The following is a 13269-nucleotide window of genomic DNA, read 5'->3' as shown; positions in this document are numbered from 1 at the left end:
ACACCTGTGGTTTGCCTGCCAACAGGAAAGTGAACAGCCCTGCTTCAGCTGCCGTGATAAAGGCCTATTAAGTTGGCCTGGTAGTACTTCTGGTGTCCCATATAAATTGATTCCTCATCCTGTTCAATTAACAGCAGGCAATTAATTAGAATTGTAAAAGACATCTGGCATATTGTCACTTTCAGGATGAAGTGCGGAACATATGCCATCATTAGAGCAGCATGACCATGCTTGTTCTAGTACAAAATGGAGGGTTAGTTGCAGCAAACCGCTCAAAGGCTTACAAGACTAGACAAGCAAGGCAATGCCTCTGATTACTAAGTATCAGGCTGTTTCATATTATAAAACCAATGTTTGGGCTAAGTACTACAAATCTTTACATTTTATAGCTGGATTTGAAACAGTCATCAAGGCTGAACAACTAAGCCATGGACAGCTATGAGCTCCCACTGAGTGAGTTGCGCCAATCTAGTTAGTTATGCCGAAAGGAAAACTGTATCTATCACTAAATATGTAGAGTGCCTCTTGTACCTACGTTTTCCATATTTATGAGGTCTGCCTAACCCCCAGGTTGGATATATGAAGTAGTAAGCAAATAAATTACTAACATGGACATGTTCTGCCATGGGGTATACATGCTATGCCATGTTCTCTCTCTCTCTCTTTCTCTCCAGTTCTTCCCCCTGGCTACCTTTTCCCACCATATATAAACTTATCCAATTCGGCACACGTTTTGTCTCATCCTGCCCATCTCTCCTCCTTACACATATCCCATAAAAATGCCTATGATGTTTAGGTCTACTGGAGCAAATGGGCTTCTAGGCCCCACTACTGGGAGCTTTGGTGGCCTACGCTCAGATGTTGGGCTGGGAATGGGTTTTGGTCTTGTTGGAGGTGCCTCTGCTGCAGGCTTAGGTCTTGGGGTATCGAGAGGTGTCGGTTCCACGGTAAATGTCACCCCAGGATCTTTTAGCCGTGCGTCCACGCTTGTCCCTCTACTTACGCGGGCGGACGAGAAAAGCACGCTGGCAAAGTTAAACGGTCGATTCTCCGGCTTTGTGTCTAGAGTGCGTCAACTTCAGAAAGAAAACGTTGCTCTGGAGGCGCGCCTAGCGGAGCTCACCGGGACCTCGGATGCGACCACGGTCACAGTCCCTGCGATCGAACAAGAAACCCTGCTGCAGGAGTACCGCAACAACATTGCAACCCTCTCCCTGGACACAGTCAAACTGGAGATCGAATTGGATGGCATTTGTGATGTTGCACATGAACTAAAGGCCAAGTAAGTGTTTTTTTTTGTTTGTTTTTATGCCTCTTATGACTGTAGGCCTAAGCACAGCTACAAAACATTTCAACCAAATTCATGCAACCACAAGTAATTTCCTTCAAACAACAAAACTTGTGGTCAAATCAGTGTGTGCCTTCAATCAACAATGAACAACAAAATGCAAAACTTAGGTTTCAATATGAGGAGTTTCAGCCTTAATTTTTGCTATGCCTATGCCATTTCTTTATATTTTACATAGGCCTAGAAAAACTGAAAAGACTAAATGTATTAAGTGAAATTAATTTTAATAATTATTTCTCAGATGTGCCTTAGATCCAGCTTGCAAATAGCAACACGAAACAGAGATGGTATCAATAATGAATGATTGCTGATTGAAAATTGTGCAAATGAGTTTCACAGAGTAACATTTCAAGTTCATAAATGTGCAAGCAATGTCTATTAACTGTGAAAACATGTTTTCCATTGGCATATAGCAAAAATAACATAGTTAATCCAATAGCATTAGAGTGTGTGAGAACTGCTTTTGCTGACATTTGCAAGAAGTGACTTCTGCTGTGCTAAGAAGGTGAAGATCAAGATGAAGTCTTAGCAATCGAGAAAAAAAGCAGTAATATTGTGCGCCTGTGTGCAGGCAACATGCATGATTTTGACTGGCTGTTTTGGTATGTTGTTCACACTTGTTTACATCTTGCAGGTATGATTTTGAGCAAGGTGTGAAATTTCAGTTGGAGGCTGATATTGCTGCCATGAGAAAGGTAATGATTCAAATGAGGTCATTGGTTCACTAATCAGTGTGGCAAGTTAATATAGTACATAACCGTATCTATATTTAACTAATGAAAACAGTTTATTATTATTATTTTAATGCAGGTGCTGAAATATTCAGTAGTTGACCAAACTGGAAAAGGCCCGGTACTTTCCAAGGAATGTCAATGAACGATCATTCGAAGTATATTACATTTAGTTTAGGGATTGCATAAGAGATATCAGTCTTAGTGCCTGCGTGGGGAATACTCAAATGTCAGGATGCTTAGTCTTAAAGGATGTTTCTGGTTAATTTGTGGGGTGCAGGACATTAAGGCAGCCTCTGAACTTCATGAGGAGTTAGATGCTCGGCGACACAGCCTGAAGGATGAGTTGGACTCCATCACCAAAATAGAAGAGGAGGTAATGCAGATAACTTGTACACATGGTGCACATGAAGTATACAATTTCTTCTCTTGCACATGCAGGCTACTATGTGAACATGCATACAAGAATGTTGTGCTAATTGAACTGTGAATGGCCTCACAATGAATACATAGTGTCTCCATACATTTCAGATCCTAGAATCTTAATCCTAGAATTGCATTAATTGTTATGATGATGATTGTTGTAGGAGATAGCCAGTCTTGAATCCAAAATGGGAAAATCCTTTGACACATCCGTGTCATTGATTGAGGTGGACACAGGGAAATCCTTCGACATCACTGTGGCACTGAACAAGATCCGTGCAGAGTATGAGGCAACAGTAGAGAAACACAGAAAGGAGGGTGACACATACTACAAACTCAAGGTACGGCCTACACATTGTCGCAGCTGGAAGTATTTGACAGAAATGGTGTATAAACAAGGAATGATGAAACATTGTGCTGGGCAAGGAATTGTGGATCAGTGAAAAGCATCCAAGGTGCATTTTGGAGAGACAGTCCAATGTTTTGTTATTTTGTATGTTCTATGGGTAGTTGGCAGTTTTGTACTGCTTTGTTCCCATTATAAGCTGTTGTGCCAAAAATATCAATCTATTCCCCACAAGCCTACAAGGCACGTGCCTCCATGCAAGGCACTTCAATCCAACTGCCCTAGGTGGCGCTGTTCTGCATGGCAACTTTGTACTGCTTTGTTCCCACTGTGTAGGACAGTGTTTTTCAACCACTGTGCCGGGGCACACTAGGGTGCCGTGAGAGATCATCAGGTGTGCCGCAGAAAATTACCCAAATGTCGCTCACTGGTCCAGAAAAGCAACTGTTGCATCAAAGAATTTATAACCACATGCTCTCATTGATTGTATGATTACACTATTTGTGGTATGCAGGCATTGTACAACGGGGGCCCCATATCCAGTATTCACAGAATCATCACATATCCAGTTCATAACAACAATTAAATTAGATATAGTCACCTACAAATGAAACAGAGGGCGCTTGTTTCATTGAGCAGGTCTTGCATAGAAGCCATAATAAGGCCATATCTGTGTATTATTTGAAATGTTAGGCTATGGTATTTTTATTTTTTCTTCACACAGGATGTTAGTGTGCCGTGGGACATTTTAAGTGTCAAAAGTGTGCCGTGGCACAAAAAAGGTTGAAAAACACTGGTCTAGGAAATGATGACAAGCAAAGTGCAAAGTCTAAAGTCTAACCAAAGTTAATTTAATAACTTGGCATTTATATGCTGATTTAATACCATGACCAAGGTCCTGACTACAAACAATTGGTCAGCTCAATACTCCCACAAGCCACATGAGAGCTTTAGTTCATACCCGAGATACTTTACTCATTGACTAGCTTTGCACTTTGCCCATCATTTAAATTAGGGCCCAAAACTGGATCAAATAGTGCCAGATGTGCTGCCTTTTGTTACTAATTTAGTCTTTGAACATATCATATCATATTATATATCATCAAACAGATTACTCAAAATAGGGGACCAGTGCCACTGAAAAGGCGCGCTGCTGGGTTTACAGCTACAAATATTCACACCACAAATTGTTCTCCAGTCAACACTGGAGGTAGATGAGTGTGGTTGGACCGTACTGGAACAAACCTACAGCAGCCCCCAGGTCTCTGGCCTCAGGTCGTCCGCTGGTCAGAGAAAGAGAAGCCTCCCACGGTGTTTACAGTGAAACTCGCAACCCACATCCTTGTCCCTCGGCGAGCTTTCAGCTGTGTGCAGTGAGGCTTGAGGCCACTAAACATAACATTTATGCCCAGACGGGATTTAATAAGAGGTAGTTTTATTTCAATTCAATTAGAATTACTGTTTGTTTATGTAATGTTACAGGTGTAATAAAGCTGCTCCTCTGCGTTAAAAACCAAAGTATGTTGATACTGTGGAACATATGAGAAAGCTTATCAGATTCTCCAATTTCACACTCATAGTAGCTGAGCCAAGCCCAAGGGAAGGGAGTCTAGTTTAGTTTGCAGGAGCTTTTACTGTGGTGACTGTGTTAGTGCCCAGGTACAGTTAGATTGTATTGAAACCAACTGCATCTAAACATGTGTCCATCACAATGTTTGGTCTGTATCTTCCGCCTCATGTCCCTCAGTTTAATTTCTAATATCGAATCTCTAAACTTCTAAAGATTATTTTCCATCTCCAAATACCCCACCCCTTCATCTGTCCATCATATAAATCTGTCCTGTACCATCTCATTGTCCTCCTCCATGTCTGTCTTTAGATGGAGGAGGTCCAGGCTATGAAGGAGAGCACTTCTGAGGAGCTCTCCTCCACTAAGCAGGAGCTCACCGCCTCCAAGAAAGAGCTGCAGACCATCAAACTGGAGCTGGAGAATCTCGTTAATAAAGTAGGTCTGACATTAGTGATTTCCCCATGCAGCATGCCGACAGTCTGACCTTTGTGTGTGTGTGTGTGTGTGTGTGTGTGTGCATGTGCTGGTTTGTTTATCATAGAGTTGTTTGTTTGTGTGCTTGAGTATTTACACAGATCATGTTTGTGGGTGTGGGTGTGGATGTGCGTTTGTAAACTGCGGTGTCGATTTCTGTATTTGTTTAAGTAGGTTTCACAGATCACCTTTATGTGTGTGTGTGTGTGTGTGTGTGTGCTGGTTTGTTTATCACAGAGTTGTTCGTTAGAGTGCATGAATGTTTACACGGATCATGATTGTGGGTGTGGTTGTGGACGTGGGTGTGTAAACTGCGGCGTAGATTTCTGTATCTACAGTAGGCTATGTCATTTCTGTATCTATGTCATTTCTGATAAGAGTTCAGTTTAACCTCAGTAAACATGTGAGAGGGAGGTGCTGGTGTAGTGGCTAAGGAGCCGAGTTAGTATGTATTGGGTTAGTATGTATTGGGTTAGCATGTATTGGTTAGCATGTATTGGGTTAGCATGTAGTGGCCAGAAAAGCTGTGGGGTCAATTCCTGGCTGCCACCATTGTGCCCTTGAGCAAGGCACTTAACCAGAGTTGCTAGCCTACTGAGACACTGGCCCTGTAATAATTTCCATCTGTGAGTCGCTTTGGATAAAAGTGTCAGCTAAATTAATAAATAATACAAATAATAATATAAAAACAGACAGTAAAGAAGAGGTTGTGTCAACAAGAGCTCAAGAGACTACTGAGGCTACAGTCAATCACAGACCCATAACAAATATATAAAACAGACAGGCAGTTTTGGCCAAGCGAATCTAAATGTCACCTGCTGTGACTCCTCTTTTCAAAATCAACACATGGAGCATCGTGATTCATTTGTGGCATTGTCTAAGTGAAAACTGAGAGATGATTTCCCCCTCTAGGCCCCGGTGTGCTCTCTGCATGCAGCTGACTGCACTGCAGAGCGTGCTGATCGCTATCCGAACATCATGTAAATCACAGCTCTATGGGTCGAGGAAAAAAAAAAGAGAGAAAATAAAACAGGAAGTGGTTGGAACTAGGCTACTGTACATGCTAACGCTTTTGTCAATGTCTACTGCGGCTGCTGAGGGTACCGTAGCCTTCCCAGAAGACATCGAGCTGCTCGGCAGCAATAAACTTACGTATCAACAAAGGGAGTTTTATCATCCTCACACACCATCAAAGATGTTAGGTCAACTTACGTATCAACAAAGGGAGTTTTATCATCCTCACACACCATCAAAAATGTTAGGTCAACTTACGTATCAACAAAGGGAGTTTTATCATCCTCACACACCATCAAAAATGTTAGGTCAACTTACGTATCAACAAAGGGAGTTTTATCATCCTCACACAACATCAAAGATGTTAGGTCAGATTGTTTCATCAGTTGTCACGATAAATGTGTAATCCAAAGCCAGGGCATTAGAGAGTAATTAGTCATTTCATTTTCAACAGTAGTTTTCTTATGATTAACTGTGCATTGTGATAATCGGTGGAATTTTCTCTTTAACAGTAATCTGATTGTGATTTCGACATTTTGATTCACATACAGTACTCATTCACTTTAATATTATCATCATACCCACTCTGATTGATTTGTCAGTCCCACTCATTCAAAGTGAATTTATACATTGAAATGCATTGGGAGTGTCTATTAGGCCTATTAGAGACTCCCAATGCATTTCAAAAACTAAAGACAAACATGACAAAAACTATTTCCATCCACTATTTCCTGTTTTTTATTGAGTCATCACCGTCACCCTGCCTGCCCTCTGCTCTTCCTGCCCTGCTCCTCCTGCAGACAGTGACCCTGGACCACCACCTCGCCGAGGCCCAGGCCCAGTCAGACTCTGCCGTGGCTGGGTATCAAGCCCAGATCCAGAGGCTGGAGGCCGCCATTGAAACAGCCAAAACGGACCTCCTCAAGCAAATCCTCAAATACCAGGAGCTGCTAGACATAAAGCTAGCTTTGGACACTGAGATCCAGAGTTACAGGCTGCTGTTGGACGGGAGTGATGACAGGTGAACTGACACTCTGTGCTCCGTTCAGCTTATACAATAACCCTCAAGGTTCCTGTTGCATGTAGACATTTGGACATCGAAGTTGTTAATCGATTGTTATTTTCATTTTCATTTCACCTGGTGTTTTTATGTGACATTAGTGATTTCCCCATGCAGCTGAGTGGCGCCTCCTCCTCCCTGAACCTGTCCAAATCCCCTCCCGTCTCCGTCAGGAGCCCCTCGCCCTCCAGTGCCACCCAAGACCTCCTCTCTCTGGAGCAGAGCACAGAGGAAGTGGATCAGTATGTCGTTTCTCCTACTTCCTACTTGACTAGTCGGTGTAAATGTCACCTGCCATTCTTACTGAGTAGCCTACTTTGATTGTAGATAGCACTATGACGTTTTCATGGCGTTTTAGCTTTGTTATGTGTTTCTGTGGTGGCAAATGTCATATTGTTTTTCACAACTGCTGAGGAGGTGCGTTGTTTGAGGAAGTGACATGTCTTGTCTCCTAGGGCATCATCTATGACTGTGACAGAGTCATCATCGACATACTCCTACTCAGGTGAGGTTGGTGATGCAACAGAAATTAAAAAATCCAGTATTTCCGTGTAATTCCTGAAAATATAAAACCAAGTGTCATCATTTTTATTTATCTGCACTGTGCCTGTTGGTCAGTATTAGATTTCTTATTTGTGGTTTTATGAGCAAGCATGTAAAGGATGACTGATTGAAATGTTTGCTTCAATACAAAGTCGTCACAAAGTGTTTTCAGAAATACAACTGTAGCTGTCATCAGCTACCTCTGATGGAAAAAAAACCCACTATGCAACAGAAGCACTTTCTGAACAGGAGCTTTGTCTTCTTGGTATTCTAATGAAGAGTGAAAGTTTCTGTTACCCCATTGTCAGTTTGTGGTTCAGCAAGGTGCTGGTATCGCCACCTGGGCTGTTTGGTTCAGCACAGACAAGGCCTCTATTGACTCATCAACCAAAATTATTCTCACTAGAACAGGACATGGCACAGAAACCAGCTAACGGCAGAGCAACTGTACTTTACACTTTGATGTAAAATGACACTGGCTAGGAGGAAAAGGGAACAGCACTACAACTAGTTCGGTAACACTTTACTTGAAGGTATCTACATAAGAGTGACATCACACTGTCATAAGAATGACACTAACCCTAACGGTTACACTTTACTTGAAGGTATCTACATAAGAGTGACATGACACCGTCATGAACGTGTCATAAACATTATAAACAAGTCATAAACATTTATGACATAACAACGCTTCTGTTACTCGCTTCTGTCAAGTGTCATTCGGTTTTTGTCATGATAAGTTGACAGTATCGACATAAGAGTGACATGAACATATGACAGTCATGACACATGAACTCTAACCCTAATCCTAACCCCTAACCCTAACCCTAACAAAACCATATGACAAAAACTGAATGTCACTTAATAACAGAAGCTTTATGTCATAAACGTTTATGACACATTCATGACAGTGTCATGTCACTCTTATGTCGATACTGTCAAGTAAGGTGTAACCCAAGTTGGTCTACCTAATATTTAGGCCGCAAAACTAAGACCTGTACAATATTTTTGTTAATTTCCAATTTTTCATACATGTATTCACCCTTGATTTTGCATCATTTTTTACACTCTCAGAAGTGCCTTATCTTGGAGGCCATGTTTTGGCATTAATATCTTAAAAAGTATTATTCCTAGCCTGCCCAACCTTTGTAGGGTTTGGATGTTCTCTGTATGATTGGACCATTACAAGTTTGTACTGCATGGCAAATACTTTTAAATAAGGCCCTAGATATGGAAAAAAGTGCAAAACTTGTGATATTGAGGATCCCCAAAATTGGCACTTTGTACCCTAAATGTCCATACAGTGAACTTTCACATAGATTTTCAAGTGCCTACTAGCTACCCCACATATCATTTTAACCCCATAAAAATGACTGAAAAACACAACCTCCCCTTCTTTAATCATTCAAATCTTCAAGCCCATTGTATGAGGAGCTCAAATATTGATACACCATTAATAAAATATAGTATATAAAGAAAGAAAAAATGGTTGATACCAAAAGTGCACAAGACATGTTTATACTACCCTTAATGTCACTCTTTTTGCACTTTTTTCCCCAAATCTAGCGCCTTAGTCAATGAGAATGTCGTACAAACGTTTAGTGATTCAGTCATACTGAGAACATGTTTGTCTTCCACCCTAAAAAATTTGGGCTGCCTATGAATAATATTTTTAATTATATTAAAGCCCAAACATTGCCTCCCAGATAATGTAATTTTTTAGGCTGTAAAACTGAAGTAATTTCAAGGGCTGAAAAAAATATGAAGACATAGGATTTGAACAGAAATATTTCACAGTCCTTGGTTTTGGGACCGATTCTTGATATAGACAAGGTTTGAACAAAATCTGAGACGGTCCTGCAACAACCTTATCTGATTGATACAGAATGACCCAGCTCTGAACTGAAAGACACACAGCCTACAGTATATAGTCACATCTCCCCAAAAGCACACAAATAATAGGCCGACTGTACGTGCACACATGAATGTCATACAGTCAACATGTCATGTTAGTTCGGCTGAAGCTAACATACAGGTACAACATCATGGGTGCAAGTTTGACAGGGTATTTTGCCGACATGTGCAGTCAGACGCACAAAGTGGGCAGAGTCAGGCCGAAGTTAATTAATAAAATATGGATATAGCTAGATCAGAATTTAACGCTGGTTGCATGTGATTGGTTTATTCCATTTCACTTCACCGGAGAGGTCTCACCCAATTTTAGAGTCCCCGTTTTCCTACCTACCTATATCTGCCGAACTCAGGCCCGAAGTGTTGTACACTAATTAACCCTAATTAACATGCCAATAGTAGTTATCTCTTACCTCTGACTTCATGTTATTGTGTCACATTTTTAGTATTGTAGAGTTATCATTTCATTATTTTTGTACATCATTACAGAAACTGTGATTGAGACAACTACAGAAGAAATTACAATCACAGGTAAGACTGTGTGTGTGTGTGTGTTTGTTATGGTCATGTGGAAATTAGTACTCATTTACTTGGTGAAGATCCCTTAGCTGGTAGTATATCAAGAGTTCAATTATTGAACAACTTAAAGTAACATATGGGCAGTTCCAACGACAGGATGTGACGGTTGGACTCATATTGGTAAACAAAATGCCTTAGAGCTATGTACTGTAGCTTGTGTAATAACAACCATTGAAACTCCTTTCTTGTCTGTCGGCAGAAGAGATGACGACAACTATTTCTTCGGATGCAGAAGACTAGTCTAGACTATTGAGTCTGCTTCAACACTTTGAGGCAGACAGAAATAACTAAGACAAGGGCAGATTTTTGCCGTTCAAACAATAAAACATCATTTCAAAACTACTATGTGTCAGTTAGATCACCTTAAAATGCTGACGAGCCTTGACACTTTGTATGTGTGTATGAACTGTGTCTAACTTAACTTATCTGAACTCTAACATGTACTGCCATAATAGCCTTGTCCTTAAAGGTAAACAATGCTGGGCAATGTCTAACACATAACACGTTTTGTAACACTCAGTGAATATCTCCTTATGAATCATGATCTGCTAGCTCTCTACTCTAGAAAACTAATGAAACATTTACAGTGGGGGCAGCCTGTCCCCCAAACAATAACAAAACACTGTGGAATTTCTTTGGGACCATTGAAAGGAGTGAGCTACCTCTCTGATGTGTTTTGTTTGGTCTTTGGTTCTAATGTCATGTAAGTTGCTTTGGAAAAAAAGTTTCTGATAAGAAACATGAACAAACGCGACATCATCTAGCACCGCTTACCCTACCCTTAAGTGCTGTTTTATTTTGTTGTATTTTGCTGTGTGGATGTGTACAGTAGTTGCTTCGTTGATGTCCTCATAACTGGCTTTAGCATATGGTGCAATCTTTTTTGTCTTTTGTCGTTTTGGACATGTTAATTACATTTTGTGTTCTTTCATTCTTTTCAACCTTTCAACTTTCTTTTCAACTGATGGATGTGAATTTCTTGGAGTGGAGTGTGGTTAATGTTTCGGTCTCCTTTTCCACACCCTCTTTTAAAAAAAAGATGTTTTCACTTCAGAGCTCTTCCTATGTGCTGTGGTCCAAGAGATGCAAGCTGAAAGAACGTGTGTCTGTGTGGCTGAGACTAGTGCCCATAAACCACCGTCGTCTCAACAAAGCTTTATGCCGTTTCACAACCGAAAGTGCCAGATCAGGTCGACAAGGAAACTCTCGGTTGGGTGGCTTCCAGGGGGATTTTATGTGCCAATTCAAATGAACGAGCAGGCATGATAACATGTCACATGGCATGGGTGGCTGACAAGCCTAATGTTCCTCTCTTTTGCCTGGTATTTTTAGGGACATTTTCTGTGCGTATTGCAATTGTTGTGGTGTACCAATAGATTTCGGTAAAGGATTATGTTTAATTTATTATATTAAACATAATCATATTACATAAACATATTTTTCTGTGTGATTACTTTGTTTTTATTTCTCAACTTTATCCTTAGAGAAACCCAAACAACCTGATTTAGAAAAAGCATGGACAAAGAAGTGGAGAAAGTTTCTTCTTTTTATTCCATCAAGCCTTTAAAGGTACCCTCCAGTAGGGCACCCTCTTGTGGTGTTACCCAGAGAGTATAAGGTTGGTGGCTCTTGCCCATGCTGTGTCCAGTTTCAGTGAAGATGAGATTGCATCTATTCAAATTACTGGCATGATGTATGACCACTCATTCATGCTTTGATGTTATATCTAATGATGCTTTTATTAAAAGTGACCAAAAGTACCAGTAGCTGATACCATAAAGCAGGAGACTGAAATCTGCATCTGACATAATGTTCAAGTCTAAAGCTATTGAACTATCTAATAGTGAAAGATGCTAAGGCTCTTAGGAACCATACCACATGGAGAATCTACTTTTCTCCAAACCTTAGTGCTAATGTCCATGAGGCTCCCTACCTTATGGCCTTGTGGCTGTTTGGAGAAAGGTTAATCCAGTAGTAATAATGGTAGTATAATGGTGTATCACCTTGTTTGCAGTAATAATAAGTAAGTAGTAATTGTGTATCACCTTGTTTGCAGTAGAGGAGTAGTCTACCTTATACTAAATGTCATACTAAAAGCACTCATAGATGGTCCTCCATGTGTTTGGTGAGTACTTTGACATGGAGCAGAGAGCAAACACTTGCGCAAGTCAGTTTACCACCTGTGGTTATAGCACCGTTACAGTCACCAAACCTCTAAATAATGGTTCCCCATAAAACAGAACATTGCTTTATAATAATCATACTGAATGTTTCATAAAACACTAGGGCTGACTGAAGCCTTCCCACAGTGTCTGATTGGTTGTGCCTATCTAATCTAACAGCCCAATAAAATACCTCCTGTCTAACGTTACTGGCGGGACACAGACACAGGGCAACCACTATGTTTTTAGTGAAACTTGTAACCCACATCCTCTCCACCAACTTTCATCTGTGTGTAGTGAACCTTGTGCTGCCTGAATGTAGCATGCATTGGCAGAGGGGTTTGATTTTAATTTAGATTTAATAGCATATGCTTTTATGCACTATCACAGGTAAATATGTTCTCAAAACTACTACTTATTCTGTGCTCATATCAACATAAAACTAAACAAAATCTGGCTGCCACCACAAATGGATTCATAATTTAGAACTAATAATTAGATGTGCTAGAGGTGTTTATTAAACGTCAGTGCTGTCTTTTCAGCCTCTGGGGATTTTTTCTGCAGGAAGAGGGAGAAGTGCCAGTCTGGCATTTCATGGTGTTGTGTAAAATGGTGCTGTGTAAAATGGGCCCATCAATTTGTCTTTAAGAGTGTGACAATGGGGACTGTTGCCATGTTTCTAAAGGCAGTCCAGTTTCCATGCCTGGGAAACAACAGACACCTGACAACATCCTGCATGAAAAACATATCCCTTTCATGAACCCATGAATACACAACAGGCAGATTTGTCAGACAGAGGAGGTGTCAGACAGTGAGGAAGCTTTGCCAGGGAAATCTAACGGTCATCTGCTGTGACTGAGAACCTTGTCGAATCACCTCACGCAACCATCAGAATGACTGAAAGTAGAGAGATGACTTGCCACTGTGAGGCTAGCAGTTACTAGCAGTGGCATTCTGCTGACTGCATTGGCGGCATCTCGATCACTTTCAGCATTAAATAAATCACAGCATTGGTAGAGAGAGAGAGAGAGAGAGAAAACACAGGAAGTGGTTGGCAGCAGCTCTAGCTGTGTACATTTTCTCACCTTTCTGCTTGGAGTTGATATAC

General features: G+C 40.8%; 1 protein-coding gene across 3 annotated transcripts; it reads left to right on the top strand.

Moving 5' to 3' along the window:
* The first annotated feature begins 70 nt into the window (after positions 1-70).
* Positions 71-11377, top strand: LOC121688384 (thread biopolymer filament subunit gamma-like). 3 transcript variants are annotated; one of them, XM_042067937.1, is made up of 10 exons: positions 71-1282; positions 1983-2043; positions 2360-2455; positions 2667-2843; positions 4728-4853; positions 6707-6927; positions 7068-7208; positions 7422-7471; positions 9910-9951; positions 10199-11377. In XM_042067937.1, the coding sequence occupies exons 1-10, from the start codon at positions 780-782 to the stop codon at positions 10237-10239; spliced, it is 1458 nt and encodes a 485-aa protein (XP_041923871.1). In that variant the 5' UTR covers positions 71-779; the 3' UTR covers positions 10240-11377. The 3 variants fall into 3 exon arrangements, with proteins under 3 accessions (XP_041923871.1, XP_041923872.1, XP_041923873.1); XM_042067938.1 differs by lacking the exons at positions 9910-9951; positions 10199-11377 and adding an exon at positions 7916-8167; XM_042067939.1 differs by lacking the exons at positions 7422-7471; positions 9910-9951; positions 10199-11377 and having other exon boundaries at positions 7084-7209.
* Positions 11378-13269: the final 1892 nt, after the last annotated feature.

Source organism: Alosa sapidissima, chromosome 17, assembly GCF_018492685.1.
Source record: "Alosa sapidissima isolate fAloSap1 chromosome 17, fAloSap1.pri, whole genome shotgun sequence".
Lineage (NCBI taxonomy): Eukaryota > Metazoa > Chordata > Actinopteri > Clupeiformes > Clupeidae > Alosa > Alosa sapidissima.
The sequence above is the reverse complement of the archived record's forward strand: the minus strand, read 5'-3'. Positions and strand labels throughout refer to the sequence as shown.

Bases quoted from the DNA above. Each gene is read 5' to 3' on its own strand.
- LOC121688384 (XM_042067937.1), top strand. From the start codon at position 780: ATGCCTATGATGTTTAGGTCTACTGGAGCAAATGGGCTTCTAGGCCCC. The intron at 1,283-1,982 runs GTAAGTGTTTTT...TACATCTTGCAG, and splicing joins GCACATGAACTAAAGGCCAA to GTATGATTTTGAGCAAGGTG. The intron at 6,928-7,067 runs GTGAACTGACAC...ATGTGACATTAG, and splicing joins TTGGACGGGAGTGATGACAG to TGATTTCCCCATGCAGCTGA.